Source organism: Microcaecilia unicolor, chromosome 4 (assembly GCF_901765095.1).
Source record: "Microcaecilia unicolor chromosome 4, aMicUni1.1, whole genome shotgun sequence".
Taxonomy (NCBI): domain Eukaryota; kingdom Metazoa; phylum Chordata; class Amphibia; order Gymnophiona; family Siphonopidae; genus Microcaecilia; species Microcaecilia unicolor.
This window is the reverse complement of record NC_044034.1, coordinates 188,874,303-188,894,675: the sequence shown is the minus strand read 5'-3', so window position 1 is coordinate 188,894,675 and position 20,373 is coordinate 188,874,303. Positions and strand designations below refer to the sequence as shown.

General features: G+C 46.8%; 1 protein-coding gene across 1 annotated transcript in view; it reads left to right on the top strand.

Moving 5' to 3' along the window:
* Positions 1-20,373, top strand: part of PIK3C2A (phosphatidylinositol-4-phosphate 3-kinase catalytic subunit type 2 alpha) — a 564,057-nt gene that overhangs the window by 286,288 nt on the left and 257,396 nt on the right. The window contains 1 exon segment of the mRNA XM_030201063.1: positions 5,858-6,025. Within this exon segment, the coding sequence (XP_030056923.1) occupies positions 5,858-6,025 (168 nt within the window).

The following is a 20,373-nucleotide window of genomic DNA, read 5'->3' as shown; positions in this document are numbered from 1 at the left end:
TTCAAAGTCTTTTATATTTGCATTCTGAAGACAGCATGTTTTACTTCTGCATGTCTTCTTTGTTTCAACATAATCTGTGCGCGTAGTTATATGATGTTGCTTTTATGATATGCTTTAGTGTATATAGAGGGGCATAATCGAACGAAAACGTCTATCTCCATGGGCGTTTATCTCAGAGAACGGGTCCGTGAAGGGGCGGACCGAACCATATTTTCAAAAAAAATAGACGTCCATGTTTTATTCGACAATTTGTGAGCTGGGCGTTTTTGTTTTTCAGCAATAATGGAAAATGAAAGCGCCCAGCTCAAAAACGAATAAATCCAAGGCATTTGTTCGTGGGAGGGGCCAGGATTCGTAGTGCACTGGTCCCCCTCACATGCCAGGACACCAACCGGGCACCCTAGGGGGCACTTTACAAAAACAAAAAAAAAAAGGTAAAAGAGCTCCCAGGTGCATAGCACCCTTCCCTTGTGTGTTGAGCCCCCCAAATCCCCCTCAAAACCCACTGCCCACAAGTCTACACCATTACTATAGCCCGAAGGGGGGCACCTACATGTGGGTACAGTGGGTTTGGGGGGGGTTGGACGACTAAGCATTAAGCATCACAATTGTAACAGGTAGGGGGGATGGGCCTGGGTCCACCTGCCTGAAGTCCACTGCACCCCCTAACAACTGCTCCAGGGACCTGCATACTGCTGCCAGGGAGGTGGGTATGACATTTGAGGGTGAAAATAAAAAGTTGTGAAACATCATTTTTTGTGGTGGGAGGCGGTTAGTTACCACTGGGGTAGTCAGGGTAGGTCATCCCCGATTCCCTCTGGTGGTAATCTGGTCATTTAGGGCACTTTTTGGGGCCTTATTCGTGAAAAAATAGGGTCCAGGAAAAGTGCCCTAAATTCTAGCTACAAACGCATACTTTTTTTCCATTATCGGTGAAAGGCGCCCATCTCTGTTCGGGTGATAACCATGCCCACCTTCACCACGCCTCCGACACGCCCCCGTCAACTTTGTATGCTTCCGCGATGGAGTGCAGTTGAAAACGTCCAAGTTCGGCTTTCGATTATACCGCGTTATTCGTTTTTGTGAGATAAACGTCCATCTCCCGATTTAGGTCAGAACTTGGGCGTTTTTCTCGTTCGATTATAAGCAGGATAGGTTTCCATATAATGGCTCATGGATATTTTATCTATTGTCCTTCATATATGCATGTATTTTAAGATAGTATGATCTATTTTTACATGTTTTGAATGTTTAGTCCTTCCTATAATTAGTCCCTCTTACAATTATTTATTTATTTACACGGCCATTTTGTGTAATTTTTTGGTGATATTATAACATCCCACATATGCATAATCTGTGTATACGTCACTTAGAGACTTTACGTTCATCATTATTTATTATCATGATTTTTATTGTATTTTATTATATTATATGTTGACCTCTTATTGTATATTTATTACTTATTTGAATGTTTTATTTGATTATTTGATTCTGTATATGTATTTGTTTGAAAGATTTATTTGATTTATGTTTTTATAGACTCCTGATGCAGGCCTGTAGGCCGAAACACAACAGTTGTGTCAAGTCTTTTCTTCAATAAAGAAGTTTTTATGATATTGTCTCCAGGATTTGTATTTCCGTGGTCAAACATCCCACTTTTTACCTATATCTGTGTTTTCCCATGGGGCGTTCGAGTTCTCCGCTTGATTGCGGATTTTTTCTGACCAGTAATGTGGCACACATGGTTTGTACGATCATCTGGACATCTTCCGTTTCTCCCCCTTCCGGGACTCTGCGAAACCGGAGGTTATTCCGCCTTCTTCTATTTTCCAACTCGTCAATCTTGTACTCTTATGTCCAGATTCTGTTTTTCCAGGGCATGCAGCAGGTCGTTCTGTTTAGCTAGTGTCTCTGCATGCTCCTCCAGCTTTATCTCCGCATCTTCCACCCGCCCCCCCCCCCAACTCACGGAGGTCTGTGCTTAAGGAATCCATACGTTCTAGGATTTCGTCCTTCGAGTGCTTAATCTCTGCATGAATATTTGAAAGGAACTGCCGCAGCTCTTTTGATATACCTTTATTGGAGGGCGGGTAGCGTGATTCTGCCAGGGACTGAGCCGAATCGGAATCAGACGGTGAGGCGCGCTCTGGGGAATCAGGACGTTTGGCGATCTTTCCCTCCATGGTTTCCTGTGACCTCTCGTTTTCTTTCTTGCACGTTACTGGGGTTTTGCTCATCGCCGATTCTAGTGGAGGGGAGTATGAACAAGCCTTTTTCACCTTTTTCTCCTGCTTGCAACCTCGGTTATGTGCTTTTAAATGCTTATTTCTGGCACTGGGAGACGGAGCTTCGGAGCTAGGCTGCCATGTCGCCCAGTGACGTCACTTCCTCCAGCTTAGAAATATTCTTAGGCCCGTTGGAAGAAATAAATTTTGCCAAATGGTTTATGTTTTTTTTATAGCCAGCTAAATGTCTATTTTTTTTCTTCACTTTTCATTGCAGAGCTCTTCTAGCTTAGAAGTATTCTTAGGCCCCTTTAAAAGGGCCTCTTAGGGATTCAGTGAAATAGTTTGACCAGAGGTGCCAGAACTTTTGTTACAGCTGTTTCTGTACCACACATGCCATCTTTTTTTCTTCTCTTGTGCATATCTGCAGACCCCATTTGTGTGGCTAATTTCATCCTACTTGTTGATGGAGAAAGCAGTTGCATACCTGTAACAAGGGTTCTCCATAGATGGGATAAATTAGTCACACAATCCCTTTTCACAACTTCCAGAGTGCAAGCTAAACCACCTAAGAGATGCACGCAGGGACACTGGAAACTCCTGTGCATGTGCAAGAAAATTCTGCTCTGTCAGACCAACATACTGTCTCTGACAGTAGCCAGTCTGGGTCAGTAAGAACTCTTGTGATCCCAAAGAACAAATCCATTTCATTCATATTCCTCCTAAGGATGATGGGTAAACTTTGAGGTCTACTTGATTAATAATTGTTTATGGACTTCTCCTTTAGAAATTTGTCCAAGCCCCATTTAAAACCCGCTATGCTAGATACCTTCACCACATCCTTTGGCAAAAAAATTCCTTATCTCGGTTGAGTGAAAAACAAAAGTTTTTCCAGTTTGTTTTAAATCCATTACCTGTTCTAGTTTATTCTGTGTTCTCAGACTACATCACCCACTTCTGTGGCTGATTTATCCTGCTGTCTGTGGAGAAACCACAGGAAAGGTAATGGTTCCCTTTTATAGGTCTCTGGTGAGGCCCCCTTTAGAATACTGTGTGCAATTCTGGAGACTGCATCTACAAAAAGATATAAACAGGATAGGGTCAGTCCAGAGGGTGGCTACAAAATTGGTTAGTGGTCTCGGTTATAAAGTGTATGGGGGACAGACTTATAGATCTCAGTATGTGTACTCTGGAAGAAAGGTGGGAGAGAGGAGATATAGAGATGTTTAAATACCTCAATGGCATTAATGTACAGGAAATGAAGGAAAACTCTGGAATGAAGAGGGCATAGGATGAAGCTAAAAGTTTATAGGCTCAGGAGTAATCTAAGGAAATACTTTTTCACTGAAAGGGTGGTGAACGTGTGGGATAGCCTCCCAGTAGAGATGGTGGAGACAAGGACTGTGTCTAAATTTATGAAAGAATGGGACAGGCATGTGGGACCTCTTAGGGGGAGGAGGAGATAGTGGTTGCTGAGGATGGGTAGTCTGGATGGGCCATTTGGACCTTATCTGCCGTCATGTTTCTATGTTGACCTATTTACAAGTAAACCACTTCACTTGCTTTTAAATATCCTGAGTCTTTTTGTTTGCCTTTCACTCAAATTAAGCTTTTGTTTCATGTAATGTCCTAAATAGACTGAGTACGAAGATGCCAGTCTTCATGGGACCACAGAAAACTATAGTCCAAATTCTTGCAAAATTCATATTTTGTATTTGAGTAAACAGTGGCTGGCTTTTCACTTTTATTTTCATTTAGGAGTCAGCAGATTTTAAGCTGTTTATAGCTGCTGGGTTGAACTAAGCCTGGATATTCAATACCATATCTGGGCACCAGCATTGAATATGAAGTTAACCGTGCTCTGGCCAATTATTCAGACTTGTGCGCAGTTAGCTTGGTGAATAAAATTAGGATAACCTTTTTGCTCTCTTAACTTTATCTGCTTACGCGGTTAGCAGATTAAATCTCACCACCAACTGGTTAAGTGTTGACTCTGCCAAAGCTTTGCCCCCAGACTGCCCTGGAACCAACTGATCAGTGCCTGGGCAGTCACAGGCAGTATTCAGCAGCACTGCCTGCAAAGCAGAAGCTTCTCCTGCCTGGTTAAACACTTTAGAATATTGACCCCTTAATTTTTATTTCACAAATTTACATGGTTAAACTCATACATTAAAAAAAATATGTACACCCTGAACATATGTACTCAGGTTCACAATAATAGAGTGGTAAATGACAGCGAAAAAATAACTAACACAGCTACTTCTTATCTTAACAAGTCCTTTATATTGTATAGTCTTCTGTGCAAATATGTTAAGGTCTGATTTCCTGAGCTTATTTCCCATAAGCAAAGAATGGGAAAACAGCTTTAGTAAATCAAGCTCTAAAGTTGGTGCTTAAGGTATTAAGTACCATAAAGATGATATAGATGAAAACACGCAATTATGGCTTTAAACACATGTACAATGTTACAGTAATAAATTGATTAGGCAGCATACTTTGTGATGGTGGGTGTTGACTACTTTAGAAGGTTTGTCTCTTGTGAGCTTTTCTGAATACATTGAGTATGGAAAACAAAAATGCTTTCTTCTTCACCTATCAAAGGATCATTTCTGCCAGTGCATGTGTTTAAATTGTGATTTACTAAATTTCATAAGGAAAAGACAGTGACAGTTGTGTGCAGTATTGGGGATGAAAAAGCTGCTGAGAGCTCCAGGCTATTGAAAGTCCCCTGTGCCACAATCTGTATTGAAACTGTTGATCTTATTGGTCATTAGTCATTTTTATTTCATATATAGCCCATCAATATAATTATCTAAGCATTTATAGAATAAGCAAAGGAAAAGAAGGGGTCAGAAAAACAGGAAAAACATAAAGGTGGCCTAGGTTACATCATAATAGTAAATTATGAATTAAAAATTATAGAAGATTATTAACTAAAGGAGAGATAGGGTATATAAGATGAATTGCAGAGCATTGCTGAGAAACCAATCAGTCTGGAGAGAATGCCTTAGTTTAAAAAAAAAAGTCTTCAGGGCTTGCTTCAAACCTTTTGAATGAAGTCTCCAACCAGATGTCAAGAGGAAGGTAATTCAATAAAGTAGAAGCGAGTACCTTAACTCAGCGTTTCCCAAGTTGGTCCTGGAGTATCTCCTTGCCAGTCAGGTTTTCAGGATATCCACAATGAATATGCATGAAAGAGATTTGCATATAATAGAGGCACTGTATGCAAATCAATTTCATGCATATTCATTGTTATATCCAGAAAACCTGACTGGCAAGGGGGTACTTCAGGACTTAGGAAACACTACCTTAACTAATGGAAGCTTGACAACCTTCTTTTAAAGCTAGAAGATCAGTTCCTGCTGGAGTAATGTCCATTAGCTGCTGCTCCAGTAACACAGGAAACCACCTTAATGTAGGAACGGTGTACTAGGTAGGAAGATATCTTTGCAAAAGTAATTCAATGCAACACAATCTGTTTTTGGGCAGTATATATAATGGTGGGGGTGGGTGAAGTCTGGTGGACTTAAAACTTTTAAATAATTGTAATGTAATTCAAACATACTTCTTTTAATATGTGAATGTGAACTTTACCTATATAAATGTTGTGGTTTTTTTTTTTTTATATACAGGATAATTTTTCCTATACAAATTTCACAGTTACCACTAGAATCAATCTTACATCTTTCTCTGTTTGGAATATTAAATCAAAGTAGTGGAAGTTCCCCAGACACCAATAAACAAAGAAAGGGACCAGAGTTGCTGGGTCAAGTCTCCTTGCCTCTCTTTGATTTTAAACGGTAAGAAATATGTTCAGAATTCAGCAAATGGGTTAGCCAATACATATTTAGCATGAATCACAGATTCCCTGTTCTGTAAAATGGTCAACACTATCTGTGCATCTCTAAGTTGCACATAAAATTTTGTAATATTAAGAAAGCACTTGCAAAGATAACACGTTAATGTTCTATGCAGTGAATAATTTGTGCTAACATCAAATGTTGGTTTATAGAAAAATACTAGTAAAAAAAGGCCCGTTTCTGACACAAATGAAACGGGCGCTAGCAAGGTTTTCCTCGGAGTGTGTATGTTTGGGAGAGTGTATGTGAGAGTGACTGTTTGAGAGTCAGAGTGAAAGTGTGAGTCCAATCCATGCTCCTCTGTCACCTGGCCCCTCCATTCATCCCTATCCAGCAATATCCCTCTCTCCCTGAGGCCTGCCCTGCAATCCATATCCATCCATGCCCATCTGTCCCCTCCATTCATCCCTATCCAGCAATTCCCCTCTCCCTGAGTCCTGCCCTTCCAATCCATGCCCATCCATGCTCCTTTGTCACCTGGCCCCTCCATTCATCCCTATCCAGCAATACCCCTCTCTCCCTGAGGCCTGCCCTGCAATCCATATCCATCCATGCCCATCTGTCCCCTCCATTCATCCCTATCCAGCAATTCCCCTCTCTCCCTGAGTCCTGCCCTCCCAATCCATGCCCATCCATGCTCCTCTGTCCCCTGCCCCCTCCATTCATCCCTTTCCAGCAATTGCCCTCTCTCCCTGAGCCCTGCCCTCCCAATCCATGGCCATCCATGCTCCTCTGTCCCCTGCCGCCTCCATTCATCCTTTTCCAGCAAGTCCCCTCTCTCCCTTCCATGACCCCCCCTTGCATCCATGCTTCTCTCTCTCCCATGTCCCAGCCTGGCCCGCCCTCTTCTCCCCCACCCCCCCTTCGCATCCATGCTGTCGTTTCTCCCCTGCCCTCCCGCTCCCATTGTTGTACTTTACTGGCCACCCTCTTCTCTCCCCCCAACATGCGTGTTTTTGTTTTTTTCTTGTTTTTAAATTTACCTCCGTGGCGGTTCCGGCAGCGAAGCGTCAGGGAAGGAGGCGGTGCTCCCGACGTGTAGGTTTCCCTTCGCTGTGTTCCGCCTTCTTTTGACGTCATCCTTGACGTCAGAAGAAGGCGGAACACATGGAAGGGAAGGCTAGACGTCGGGAGCGCCGCCTCCTTCCCTGACGCTTCGCTGCCGAGCGATGCGATTGATTGAGTGTCATTGCTCCGCCCTCGACGTCATCACGTTTGACGCGTGGGCGGGGCAGACACAATGCGATCTCACCCCCTTCACCTTGCTAAGAGAGGCTTCATTAGAACGTTGGAGGTGCGTTTTATATAGAGAGATTTTTTAAATCACTGTTTTTACCAATGGTAATGAAGATTCTTTATTCCCCTAATTGTAACGTGTCTTCTCCTTTCTTCCCTCCCCAATACTTTGAAGCCGCTAGACCTAGTTCCATCAAACTTTGTATGAAGGTGGGTTCTTGGGGAAATTTCCCCACTTTTCAAAGTTGGGAGTCATAAATGGGCAGGTGAGAGGGGATTGTCAGTTTTCATGTAAGATATGCATGTGGTTTGAGTGTGTGTCCCTGTCCCCTTAAAATTTTTGAAGTGGATGGATCCTAGGTCTACAAAATTTTGTATAGAAGGAAGGGAGAAATGTCACCTATATATATAAATCAGACACGTGTGTTGTCCGTGTCCAAACTCCTCCAGCCCCCAAAGAACTATTGCCACCAAACCTGGCATGCAGATTCTACCCAACGTTCCCAAGGCAATTGTGTAGTTTGAAGCGATTCGGTTCACGGGGCACTCAGGGGAGGGGAGCAATACCTCCATCCATTAAGTGCAGGCCGGAAAGTTCTTTCTTGCTGTTGCTAAGCGACAGATAGCTTTCTTGCGGTTGCTAAGTGACAGACTGCTTGGGATAGGGTGAGGGCTCAGAGACTGGTGGGAACAAACATGAACAGCAGCTGTGCAGTTGTCCCTCTCTCATTCTGTAATACCCTCTTTCCTAACAATTTCAGTACAAGGGAGGTTCTGAGACTGATGGGAACAGGGTAGGGAGAAAGTATTGAGGTTAGGCTGGGAAGTGTATATGAGTGTGTGTCTAGAGGACCTAGACCTAGAATGAAATCTCTGTAGACCTAGAGGATGTAATGGGGTAATTTGACAAATTGAAGAGTAGCAAATCTCCTGGACCGGATGGTATTCATCCCAGAGTACTGATAGAACTGAAAAATGAACTTGCGGAACTATTGTTAGTAAAATGTAATTTATTCTTAAAATTGAACGTGGTACCGGAAGATTGGAGGGTGGCCAATGTAACACCGATTTTTAAAAAAGGTTCCAGAGGAGATCCGGGAAATTATAGACCGGTGAGTCTTAACGTCGGTGCCAGGCAAAATGGTAGAGACTATTATAAAGAACAAAATTACAGAACATATTCAAAAGCATGGATTATTATTATTTATTGCCTTTGTACCCCACATTTTCCCACCTTTTTGCAGGCTCAATGTGGCTTACAGAGTAAGGTTATGATAAAGTCAATACATGATTTAAATACAGTTGATCAAAAGCTGGGGTAGAAGAGGATTTAGATGTTGGGTAGGTTGTGTGAGAGGTAATTTTGGTATGCTTGGGTCGATTAAGGGATGATATGTGTCATTGAGGTTGACTTTTGTAAGCTTTGTTGAAGAGGTGTGTTTTCAAAGCTTTGCGGAAGCTGGTTAGTTTGTTCATGGTTTTCAGGGTCTTGGGTAACGCATTCCAGAGCTGTGTACTTTTGTACGCAAAGGTCGTAGCATAAGCCTGTTTGTATTTCACTCCTTTACAGCTGGGGAAATTCAGATTGAGGAATTTGCAGCCGATCTTTTGGTGTTTCTGGGCGGTAGGTCCACTAGGTTTAGCATATAGAGTGGGGCATCTGCGTGAATGATTTTGTGTACTGTTGTGCAGATCTTGAACTCAATTCGTTCCTGGAGCGGGAGCCAGTGATTAATGAGACAAAGCCAACATGGATTTAGTGAAGGGAAATCTTGCCTCAGCAATCTATTACATTTCTTTGAAGGGGTGAACAAACGTGGATAAAGGGGAGCCGGTTGATATTGTGTATCTGGATTTTCAGAAGGCATTTGACAAACTACCTCATGAAAGACTTCAGAGGAAATTGGAGGTAGTGTCCTATTGTGGATTAAAAACTGGTTAAAAGTTAGAAAACAGATATTAGGGTTAAATGGTCAGTATTCTCAATGGAGAAGGATAGTTAGTGGGGTTCCCCAGGGGTCTGTGCTGGGACCGCTGCTTTTTAAACATATTTATAAATGACTTAGAGATGGGGGTAACTAGTGAGGTAATTAAATTTGCTGACGACACAAAGTTATTCAAAGTCGTTAAATCGTGAGAGGATTGTGAAAAATTACAAGAGGACCTTATCGAGACTGGGAGACTGGGCGTCTAAATGGCAGATAACGTTTAATGTGAGCAAGTGCAAAGTAATGCATGTGGGAAAGAGGAACCCGAATTATAGCTACATAATGCAAGGTTCCACATTAGGAGTCACGGACCACGAAAGGGATCTAGGTGTCGTCGTTGATGATACGTTGAAACCTTCTGTTCAGTGTGCTGCTGCGGCTAAGAAAGCAAATAGAATATTAGGTATTATTAGGAAAGGAATGGAAAACAAAAATGAGGACGTTATAATGTCTTTGTATCTTATAATGTCTTTGTATCGCTCCATGGTGCGACCGCACCTCGAATATTGTATTCAATTCTGGTCACTTCATCTCAAAAAATATATAGTGGAAGTAGAAAAGGTACAGAGAAGGACGATGAAATTGATAAATTGATGGGATGACTTCCCTATGAGGAAAGGCTGAAGTGGCTAGGGCTGTTCAGCTTGGAGAAAAAACGGCTGAGGGGAGATATGATAGAGGTCTATAAAATAATGAGTGGAGTGGAACGGGTAGATGCGAATCGTTTGTTTACTCTTTCCAAAAATACTAGGGCTAGGGTGCATGCCATGAAGCTACAAAGTAGTAAATTTAAAATGAATCGGAGAAAATGTTTCTTCACTCAGCATGTAAATTAAACTCTAGAATTCATTGCCAGAGAATGTGTTAAAGGTGGTTAGGTTAACAGGGTTTAAAAAAGTCTGGACAGCTTCCTAAAGGAAAAGTCCATAGACCATTTTTAAAATGGGGAAAAGCCACTGCTTATTTCTGAGATAAGCAGCATAAAATGTAGTGAACTTTTTGGGGATCTTGCCATGTATTTGTGACCTGGATTGGCCACTGTTGGAAACAGGATGCTGGGCTTGATGGATCTTTGGTCTGTCCCAGTGTGGCAATACTTATGTAATTTTGTGATTAATGTGTGATATTCTTGGCATAACAGTGCAGAGGTGAAAGCAGTACTTTGTGTATACAAAAGCAAATTTTGATGTTTATATTGTGATTTCACTGAGAAGTCTTTAAGGATAGACTTTTTTTTTTTTTTTAATGATTTTCATCTTGTGATGGTCAGATTTATATGGTGTTCTCTTTTTAAATAGTTGTTTGGCTGACTGGCATTTAAATGGATAAAAACAGAGTCCTCTCTATTTTTGAATAGTTATCAAAGTTCCTCCTTTTTGTTAATGTCTTAAATTTTTAAAAAAATATTGTGAAATTCAACAGGCCTCGTGAGTAAGCTGAGAGGGCTGAACTTAGGACCAAAAGTAGTGAACTGGATAGGAAACTGGTTGACCGACAGGTGGCAGAGGGTGGTGATAAAGGAATCTGCTCAGAGGAAAGGACGGTGAGCAGTGGAGTTCTTTGGAGGTCGGTGCTGGGGCCAATTCTGTTTAATATATTTGTGAGAGATATTGCTGAAAGGTCGGAAGGAAAAGTTTGCCTTTTTGCGGATGACATGAAGATAGCCAATACAGTGGATACCCTGAAGGGAGTAGAAACAATGAAAAGGTATGTCCAAACATTAGAAGAATGGTTGAGGGTCTGGCAGTTAAAATGTAATTAATGAACTATATCAGAAACCAAAATTAGTTTTTTTTTAGTTTTTTTTTTTAAGAAAAAAATTTTTTTGTTGTTTTTTATATGCTCAGTGTATATAGTACCATATTGTGCTCAGTTTTTTGGTGTATTACAGTAATTCGAAGGCTCGAGAGGTATGAAAACACCTTACTGACATCATTGCACACACTGCCTCCCAACTAATAGTAGCCTTAAACACTAATAATCATATATAATTTTTCCACTTTTTTGTTTATCAGCTACTTAGCTTAGTTCGAGTTTTCATGGGTGAAATAATTTGTTAATCTTCTCAATGTTGGTAATGATGTAAGTCCTCGGTTAATGCAATACTTTTTAAAGCTAAATCCGTGCGTGTCTTTATTCTAAGTTGTTTTTGAAAATCAATATTCCATATCATCATGCTGATCAATCCATAGACTGGTGGGTTGTGTCCATCTACCAGCAGGTGGAGATAGAGAGCAAAGCTTTTGCCTCCCTATATGTGGTCATGTGCTGCCGGAAACTCCTCAGTATGTTCTCTATCTCAGCAAGTGGTGGTCACACACAGCAGCAGCTCTGGCTAGGTCTTCAAGCCTAATTTTTAGGTTTTGTTGAGTACCTGGGGTTGAGGGCTCTTCTTGAGCAAGTGCAAACCTGGTGGCGCCAGGTCCCTCCTTTTCTCCCCCCTCCCGCTGGCTCCGTTAAAAAAAAAAAAAAAAAAATTTGGACGTCCTTAAGGGCGTTTATTTCGACGTTTATTTAAACGTTTATTGCAGCTACTCACTGGGACACCAGGTCGTTACAGCTCGGAGCGAGAAGCAGGTAATTTTTACCTTTTTATAGCGGGCAGGGGGTTCCTCGATCGATCTCCACGTGGCCTATGGCGTCGGAGGGCGAGGGCGCGAAGAATCGCTCCCCAGACCGCGTGTGCCCTTCTAGCGGGGATGCGGGGGTCTTAAAGTCTGATTTGCCCTTGTTGGGTGTCAGTTTGGAGGCCGGTCAGTGTCCCGGGTCTTCCTCCGGTGCGGCGGTTTTTCCCCGCCATAAACGCCCATCCCCCGCTGCTCGCCTCCGCCATCTTGGCCGGCCACTCTGCTCGGACGGCTTCTTCTTGGGCCGCCCTTGAGCTGGGAGACGTTAATGCCATGGCCGCCCTTGGTTTGGGCGACGGCAATAAAGCGGCTAAAGTTAAGCGCCGTTCTTCCCGCGCGGCTCCTTCGCGGAGTGTCGCGCCGGACGCCATCTTGGATGCGCAGCATGTTTCTCCCCCGCTCTTGCGAGCGCCGGTTGAGGGTGCTTTAGAGCTGTGGCTCAGGCTGCTGAAGTGCACAGTCTGGGGGGTTTCTCCCCCGAGTTTATTTTGCTGCTGCATCAGGCCTTCCTTATGCAAAACGCTGCCCCTTCTCCCTTGTCCGATAACGGGGTTGAGGCCCCCGGAAGTAAACGCCCTCGGGTGGATTCCCAGGCCTTAGAGGACTCTGTTTCCTCTGATGTAGATGAGGGCAGCGTATCTGAGTTCTCCCAACGGTCCTTTGGGGATTCCGTGGAGGAGACGGATTCCCGCTCGGATGGAGCGGATGATCCCTCTGCAGCGCGGATCTTTCGCTCAGAGGATTTGCCCAACCTGTTAGTGCAGGCCATGAGCATTTTGAAGATTTCCTCTCCAGAGGACGTCTCTCCCTCAGCCCCTGTTGGCTCCGCCATTATGCTGGGGAACGAAGCGCCCGCCTAGAACCTTCCACGTGCATGATGCCATGCACACCTTGATTTCGGATCAATGGGATGTCCCGGAAGCGAGCCTCAAAGTGGCTAGGGCTATGTCCCGCCTCTATCCTTTGCCTGAAAGTGAACGGGAGGCCTTTCTTTGGCCTACCGTGGATTCTTTAATCACTGCGGTGACTAAGAAAACGGCGTTGCCGGTGGAAGGTGGCACGGCCCTAAAGGACGCCCAAGACAGAAGATTGGAGGCGGCCTTAAGGTCGTCCTTCGAGGCGGCTGCCTTAAGTTTGCAGGCCTCAGTTTGCTGCTCCTATGTGGCCAGGGCGTGCCTGACGATTGTGCAGCGGGCTTCCCCCTCGGATCCTTCCTTGAGGGCTGATTGGCCGGCCCTGGAATCGGGCTTGGCTTATTTGGCAGACTTACTGTATGATGTCTTGAGAGCCTCGGCTAAAGGTATGGCTCAGACAGTCTCTGCGCGGCGCTGGCTTTGGCTGAAACATTGGTCTGCTGACCACGCCTCTAAGTCCCGCCTGGCTAAGTTGCCTTTTAAAGGCAAGCTGCTTTTTGGGGTCGAGCTAGACAAAATTGTGACCGATCTCGGCACGTCTAAGGGCAAGAGGTTACCAGAGGTCAGAGCTCGGGCCAGTACTCGCCCCGGTAACTCCAGAGGACGGTTTCAGGAAGCCCGTCGGTACCGCCCGGGCAAGTCGGGCTCCTCTGCCCCCTCTTCCTTCAAGAGGAACTTCTCCCCCAAGCAGCATTCCTTTCGCAGAGACCGCCATCCCGGAGGTGCGCCCTCCGGTCCTCCCCCAGGGTCTCGTACCCAATGACGGGGTCCTGGTCCATGGCCCAGTGCACATTGGAGGACGCCTGTCCTCGTTTCTGGGCGAGTGGACTAGGGTAACTTCAGACGCTTGGGTGCTGGAAGTCATCAGAGACGGCTACAAGCTAGAGTTCTGCCGACCCTTAAGAGACGGGTTTGTACTCTCTCCCTGCAAGTCTCCGGTCAAAGCTGTGGCAGTGCAGCAGACCTTGGACAATCTGATCCGCCTGGGTGCGGTCGTTCCGGTGCCAGAAAATCAGCTTGGCAAGGGACGTTACTCCATTTACTTTGTGGTACCAAAGAAAGGAGGTTCTGTACGGCCTATCCTCGACCTCAAAGGGGTCAATCGGGCCTTGAAAGTTCAGCACTTTCGCATGGAGATTCTCCGCTCTGTTATAGCGGCAGTGAAGGCAGGGGAGTTCCTGGCATCCTTGGACATCAAGGAAGCGTACTTGCATATTCCCATCTGGCCTCCTCATCAACGCTTTCGTGCTTTTTGAGGTCCTGGGCCGACACTTCCAGTTCAGAGCCCTCCCTTTCGGGTTGGCTACTGCTCCGCGGACCTTTTCCAAAGGAATGGTGGTCATCGCGGCCTTCCTGCGAAAGGAAGGAGTACAAGTCCATCCTTATCTGGACAACTGGTTGATCCGAGCCCCCTCTTATGCAGAGTGCGGCAAAGCTGTGGACCGGGTAGTTGCTCTTTTGAGCTCCCTGGGATGGATCATCAACTGGGAGAAGAGCCAGCTGCGCCCGACTCAGTCCCTGGAGTATCTGGGAGTTCGTTTCGACACCCAAGTGGGCAGAGTGTTCCTGCCAGACAATCGGATTGTCAAACTTCAGGCTCAGGTGGACCAGTTCCTAGTAGCCTCTCCTCTTCGGGCTTGGGACTATGTGCAGCTGTTGGGCTCTATGACGGCCACGATGGAAGTAGTGCCCTGGGCCAGGGCTCATATGAGACCACTACAACACTCTCTGCTGCAGCGCTGGACTCCGATGTCGGAGGATTATGCTGTGCGCCTTCCTTTGGACCCAGCAGTGCGCAAGGCGCTGAGCTGGTGGATGCAGACAGACAAGTTGTCTGCGGGAATGCCTCTGGTGACCCCGGAGTGGATTGTCGTCACGACGGACGCCTCTTTGTCGGGCTGGGGAGCCCACTGCTTGGGAAGGACAGCGCAGGGGCTATGGTCTCCTGCAGAGGCAAAGTGGTCTATCAACCTCTTGGAACTCAGAGCCATTCGGTTGGCGCTTTTGGAGTTCATCCCGGTACTGGCGTTGAAGCCAGTACGGGTCCTGTCGGACAATGCCACGGCTGTGGCCTATGTCAACCGCCAGGGAGGTACCAAGAGCGCCCCTCTAGCCAAGGAGGCCAGGAATCTATGCCAGTGGGCGGAAGCGAACCTGGAACAGCTGTCAGCGGCCCACATTGCCGGAGTCATGAATGTCAAGGCGGACTTTCTCAGTCGCCATACCTTGGAGCCCGGAGAGTGGCAGCTATCTGCTCAAGCGTTCTTGGACATCGCGAAGCGCTGGGGCCAGCCGAGCCTAGATCTGATGACGTCATCGGCCAATTGCCAAGTGCCGCGCTTTTTCAGCAGAGGACGGGACCCTCGATCCCTGGGAGTAGATGCTCTTCTCCAACAGTGGCCAACACAAGAGCTTCTCTATGTGTTCCCGCCCTGGCCCATGTTGGGCAGGGTGTTAGACCGGGTGGCAAAGCATCCGGGCCGGATAATCCTGGTGGGTCCGGATTGGCCCAGACGTCCCTGGTATGCGGACTTGATCAGGCTCTCAGTCGACGATCCTCTGCGGCTGCCAGTGGAGCAGGGCCTGTTGCTTCAGGGTCCCGTGGTGATGGAGGATCCCTCCCCCTTTGGTCTTACGGCCTGGCTATTGAGCGGCAGCGTCTGAGAAAGAAGGGCTTCTCAGACAAGGTCATCACCACTATGCTGAGAGCGAGGAAGCGCTCTACTTCTACTGCTTACGCCAGGGTTTGGCGTATCTTTGCAGCGTGGTGTGAAGCAGGCTCACTTTCTCCCTTCACTGCTCCAATTTCTTCAGTGCTGGCGTTCCTGCAAGAAGGTCTGGAGAAAGGCCTGTCGCTCAGTTCCCTTAAAGTCCAGGTAGCGGCTCTGACTTGCTTCAGGGGCCGCCTGAAGGGTGCTTCCCTGGCTTCACAGCCAGATGTGGTGCGCTTTCTCAAAGGAGTTAATCACCTGCGCCCTCCTCTGCACTCTGTGGTGCCTGCGTGGAATCTCAACCTGGTGCTAAGAGCATTGCAGAAGCCGCCTTTTGAACCCTTGTCGAGGGCATCTCTGAAAGAACTGACGTTGAAAGCAGTCTTTTTGGTGGCTATCACTTCAGCCAGAAGAGTTTCCGAGCTCCAGGCACTCTCATGTCGAGAGCCTTTTCTGCAGTTCACTGAGGCAGGAGTGACTATTCGCACAGTGCCTTCCTTCCTGCCCAAGATTGTTTCTCGCTTCCATGTGAATCAGCAGCTCTGTCTCCCTTCCTTTCGTAGGGAGGACTACCCAGAGGAATACTCTGCTCTCAAATATCTGGATGTGAGACGTGTCATCATCAGATACTTGGAAGTGACCAATGATTTCCGGAAATCGGATCATCTGTTTGTCCTGTTTGCAGGTCCTCGTAAGGGCCTGCAGGCTGCTAAGCCTACAGTGGCAAGATGGGTCAAGGAAGCCATTGCAGCGGCTTATGTGGCCGCGGGGAAGGTGCCGCCTATCCAGCTGAAGGCTCACTCCACAAGAGCTCAGGCGGCCTCGATGGCAGAGGCCGGGTCCGTCTCCTTGGAAGAGATACAGTGGTGGAAATAAGTATTTGATCCCTTGCTGATTTTGTAAGTTTGCCCACTGACAAAGACATGAGCAGCCCATAATTGAAGGGTAGGTTATTGGTAACAGTGAGAGATAGCACATCACAAATTAAATCCGGAAAATCACATTGTGGAAAGTATATGAATTTATTTGCATTCTGCAGAGGGAAATAAGTATTTGATCCCCCACCAACCAGTAAGAGATCTGGCCCCTACAGACCAGGTAGATGCTCCAAATCAACTCGTTACCTGCATGACAGACAGCTGTCGGCAATGGTCACCTGTATGAAAGACACCTGTCCACAGACTCAGTGAATCAGTCAGACTCTAACCTCTACAAAATGGCCAAGAGCAAGGAGCTGTCTAAGGATGTCAGGGACAAGATCATACACCTGCACAAGGCTGGAATGGGCTACAAAACCATCAGTAAGACGCTGGGCGAGAAGGAGACAACTGTTGGTGCCATAGTAAGAAAAGGGAAGAAGTACAAAATGACTGTCAATCGACAAAGATCTGGGGCTCCACGCAAAATCTCACCTCGTGGGGTATCCTTGATCATGAGGAAGGTTAGAAATCAGCCTACAACTACAAGGGGGGAACTTGTCAATGATCTCAAGGCAGCTGGGACCACTGTCACCACGAAAACCATTGGTAACACATTACGACATAACGGATTGCAATCCTGCAGTGCCCGCAAGGTCCCCCTGCTCCGGAAGGCACATGTGACGGCCCGTCTGAAGTTTGCCAGTGAACACCTGGATGATGCCGAGAGTGATTGGGAGAAGGTGCTGTGGTCAGATGAGACAAAAATTGAGCTCTTTGGCATGAACTCAACTCGCCGTGTTTGGAGGAAGAGAAATGCTGCCTATGACCCAAAGAACACCGTCCCCACTGTCAAGCATGGAGGTGGAAATGTTATGTTTTGGGGGTGTTTCTCTGCTAAGGGCACAGGACTACTTCACCGCATCAATGGGAGAATGGATGGGGCCATGTACCGTACAATTCTGAGTGACAACCTCCTTCCCTCCGCCAGGGCCTTAAAAGTGGGTCGTGGCTGGGTCTTCCAGCACGACAATGACCCAAAACATACAGCCAAGGCAACAAAGGAGTGGCTCAGGAAGAAGCACATTAGGGTCATGGAGTGGCCTAGCCAGTCACCAGACCTTAATCCCATTGAAAACTTATGGAGGGAGCTGAAGCTGTGAGTTGCCAAGCGACAGCCCAGAACTCTTAATGATTTAGAGATGATCTGCAAAGAGGAGTGGACCAAAATTCCTCCTGACATGTGTGCAAACCTCATCATCAACTACAGAAGACGTCTGACCGCTGTGCTTGCCAACAAGGGTTTTGCCACCAAGTATTAGGTCTTGTTTGCCAGAGGGATTAAATACTTATTTCCCTCTGCAGAATGCAAATAAATTCATATACTTTCCACAATGTGATTTTCCGGATTTAATTTGTGATGTGCTATCTCTCACTGTTACTAATAACCTACCCTTCAATTATGGGCTGCTCATGTCTTTGTCAGTGGGCAAACTTACAAAATCAGCAAGGGATCAAATACTTATTTCCACCACTGTATGCAAGGCGGCAACTTGGGCATCGGCCCATACATTCTCCAAGCATTACCGCTTGACTGTGGCTGCTCGGGCGGAGGCCCGGTTTGGAGCCTCAGTGTTAAGGTCAGGGATTTCAATGTCCCGCCCTGGGTGAGTACTGCTTCGGTACATCCCACCAGTCTATGGATTGATCAGCATGATGATATGGAAGGTAAAATTATGTATCATACCTGATAATTTTCTTTCCATTAATCATAGCTGATCAATCCATAGCCCCTCCCAGATATCTGTACTGTTTATATTCTGGTTGAATTTTAGGTTCAAGTTTAGTCTTCAGTTACTTCAGGAGGACTTCGTGTTCAAGTTTTTTCACTTGGATCCTTCAAGAGTTGAGACGAGTTTGTGTTACAGTGAGCTGCTGCATTCCTCTCCCCTCCGTTTTACGGGGCTGGATTGAGACTTAAATTCTGCCGGCACTCCCTCCCGCTTCGTGCGGCTGTAGGGCAGCTTTGTACCCCTCCCGCTTCGGCGGTGTTAGGGTCAGTCAGCTCCTCCCGCGGTTGTGGTTGCAGGATAAGCCAGATCCCCCCGCATCGGCGGGGTGGTGTCCCTCCCCCGCTCCGCGGGGATGAGCTGGACGGATTCCCCTCCCCCACTTGTGTGGGGATGAGCTGGGTTAATTCCCCTCCCCCGTTTCGGCGGTGGTGAGCTGGGCAGAGTGTCCCTTTGTGGGTGTAATTCTCTAAGTGCTGAGTCCTGCGGATGGAGCTTTGATATCGACATACTGAGGAGTTTCCGGCAGCACATGACCACATATAGGGAGGCAAAAGTTTGCTCTCTATCTCCACCTGCTGGTAGATGGACACAACCCACCAGTCTATGGATTGATCAGCTATGATTAATGGAAAGAAAATTATCAGGTATGATACATAATTTTACCATATATGCAGACGACGTAATGATATACATCCCATTTAAACAAGATTTAAAAGAAATCTCCAACGACATCAACCAAAGCCTACATATCATGCACACATGGGCGGATGCATTTCAGCTGAAACTCAACGCAGAAAAACCCATTCCATATCATCATGCTGATCAATCCATAGACTGGTGGGTTGTGTCCATCTACCAGCAGGTGGAGATAGAGAGCAAAGCTTTTGCCTCCCTATATGTGGTCATGTGCTGCCGGAAACTCCCCAGTATGTTCTCTGTCTCAGCAGGTGGTGGTCACACACAGCAGCAGCTCTGGCTAGGTCTCCAAGCCTAATTTTTAGGTTTTGTTGAGTACCTGGGGTTGAGGGCTCTTCTTGAGCAAGTGCAAACCTGGTGGTGCCAGGTCCCTCCTTTTCTCCCCCCTCCCGCTGGCTCCGTTGAAAAAAAAAAAAAAAAATTTTGGACGTCCTTAAGGGTGTTTATTTCAACGTTTATTGCAGCTACTCACTGGGATACCAGTTCGTTACAGCTCGGAGCGAGAAGCAGGTAATTTTTACCTTTTTGTAGCGGGCAGGGGGTTCCCCGATCGGTCTGCACGTGGCCTATGGCGTTGGAGGGCGAGGGCGCAAAGAATCGCTCCCCGGACCGCGTGTGCGCTTCTAGCGGGGATGCGGGGGTCTTAAAGTCTGATTCGCCCTTTTTGGGTGTCAGTTTGGAGGCCGGTCAGTGTCCCGGTTCTTCCTCCGGTGCGGCGGTTTTTCCCGCCATAAACGCCCATCCCCCGCTGCTCGCCTCCGCCATCTTGGCCGGCCACTCTGCTCGGACGGCTTCTTCTTGGGCTGCCCTTGAGGTGGGAGACGTTAATTCTATGGCCGTTCTTGATTTGGGCGACGGCAAAAAAGTGGCCAAAGTTAAGCGCCGTTCTTCCCACGCGGCTCCTTCGCGGAGTGTCGCGCCAGACGCCATTTTGGATGCGCAGCATGGTTCTCCCCCGTTCTTGTGAGCGCCGGTTGAGGGTGCGTCTAGGGCTGTGGCCCAGGCTGCTGAAGTGCACAGTCTGGGGGGTTTCTCCCCCGAGTTCATTTTGCTGCTGCATCAGGCCTTCCTTATGCAAAACGCTGCCCCGGCTCCCTTGTCCAATAAATGGGATGAGGCCCCCGGAAGTAAACGCCCTCGGGTGGATTTCCAGGCCTTAGAGGACCCTGTCTCCTCTGATGTAGATGAGGGCAGCGTATCTGGGTTCTCCCAACGGTCCTTTGGGGATTCCTTGGAGGAGACAGATTCCCGCTTGGATGGAGCGGATGACCCCTCTGCAGCGCGAATTTTTCGCTCAGAGGACTTGCCCAACCTGTTAGTGCAGGCCATGAGCATTTTGAAGATTTCCTCTCCGGAGGACGTCTCTCCCTCAGCCCCTGTTGGCTCCGCCATTATGCTGGGGACGA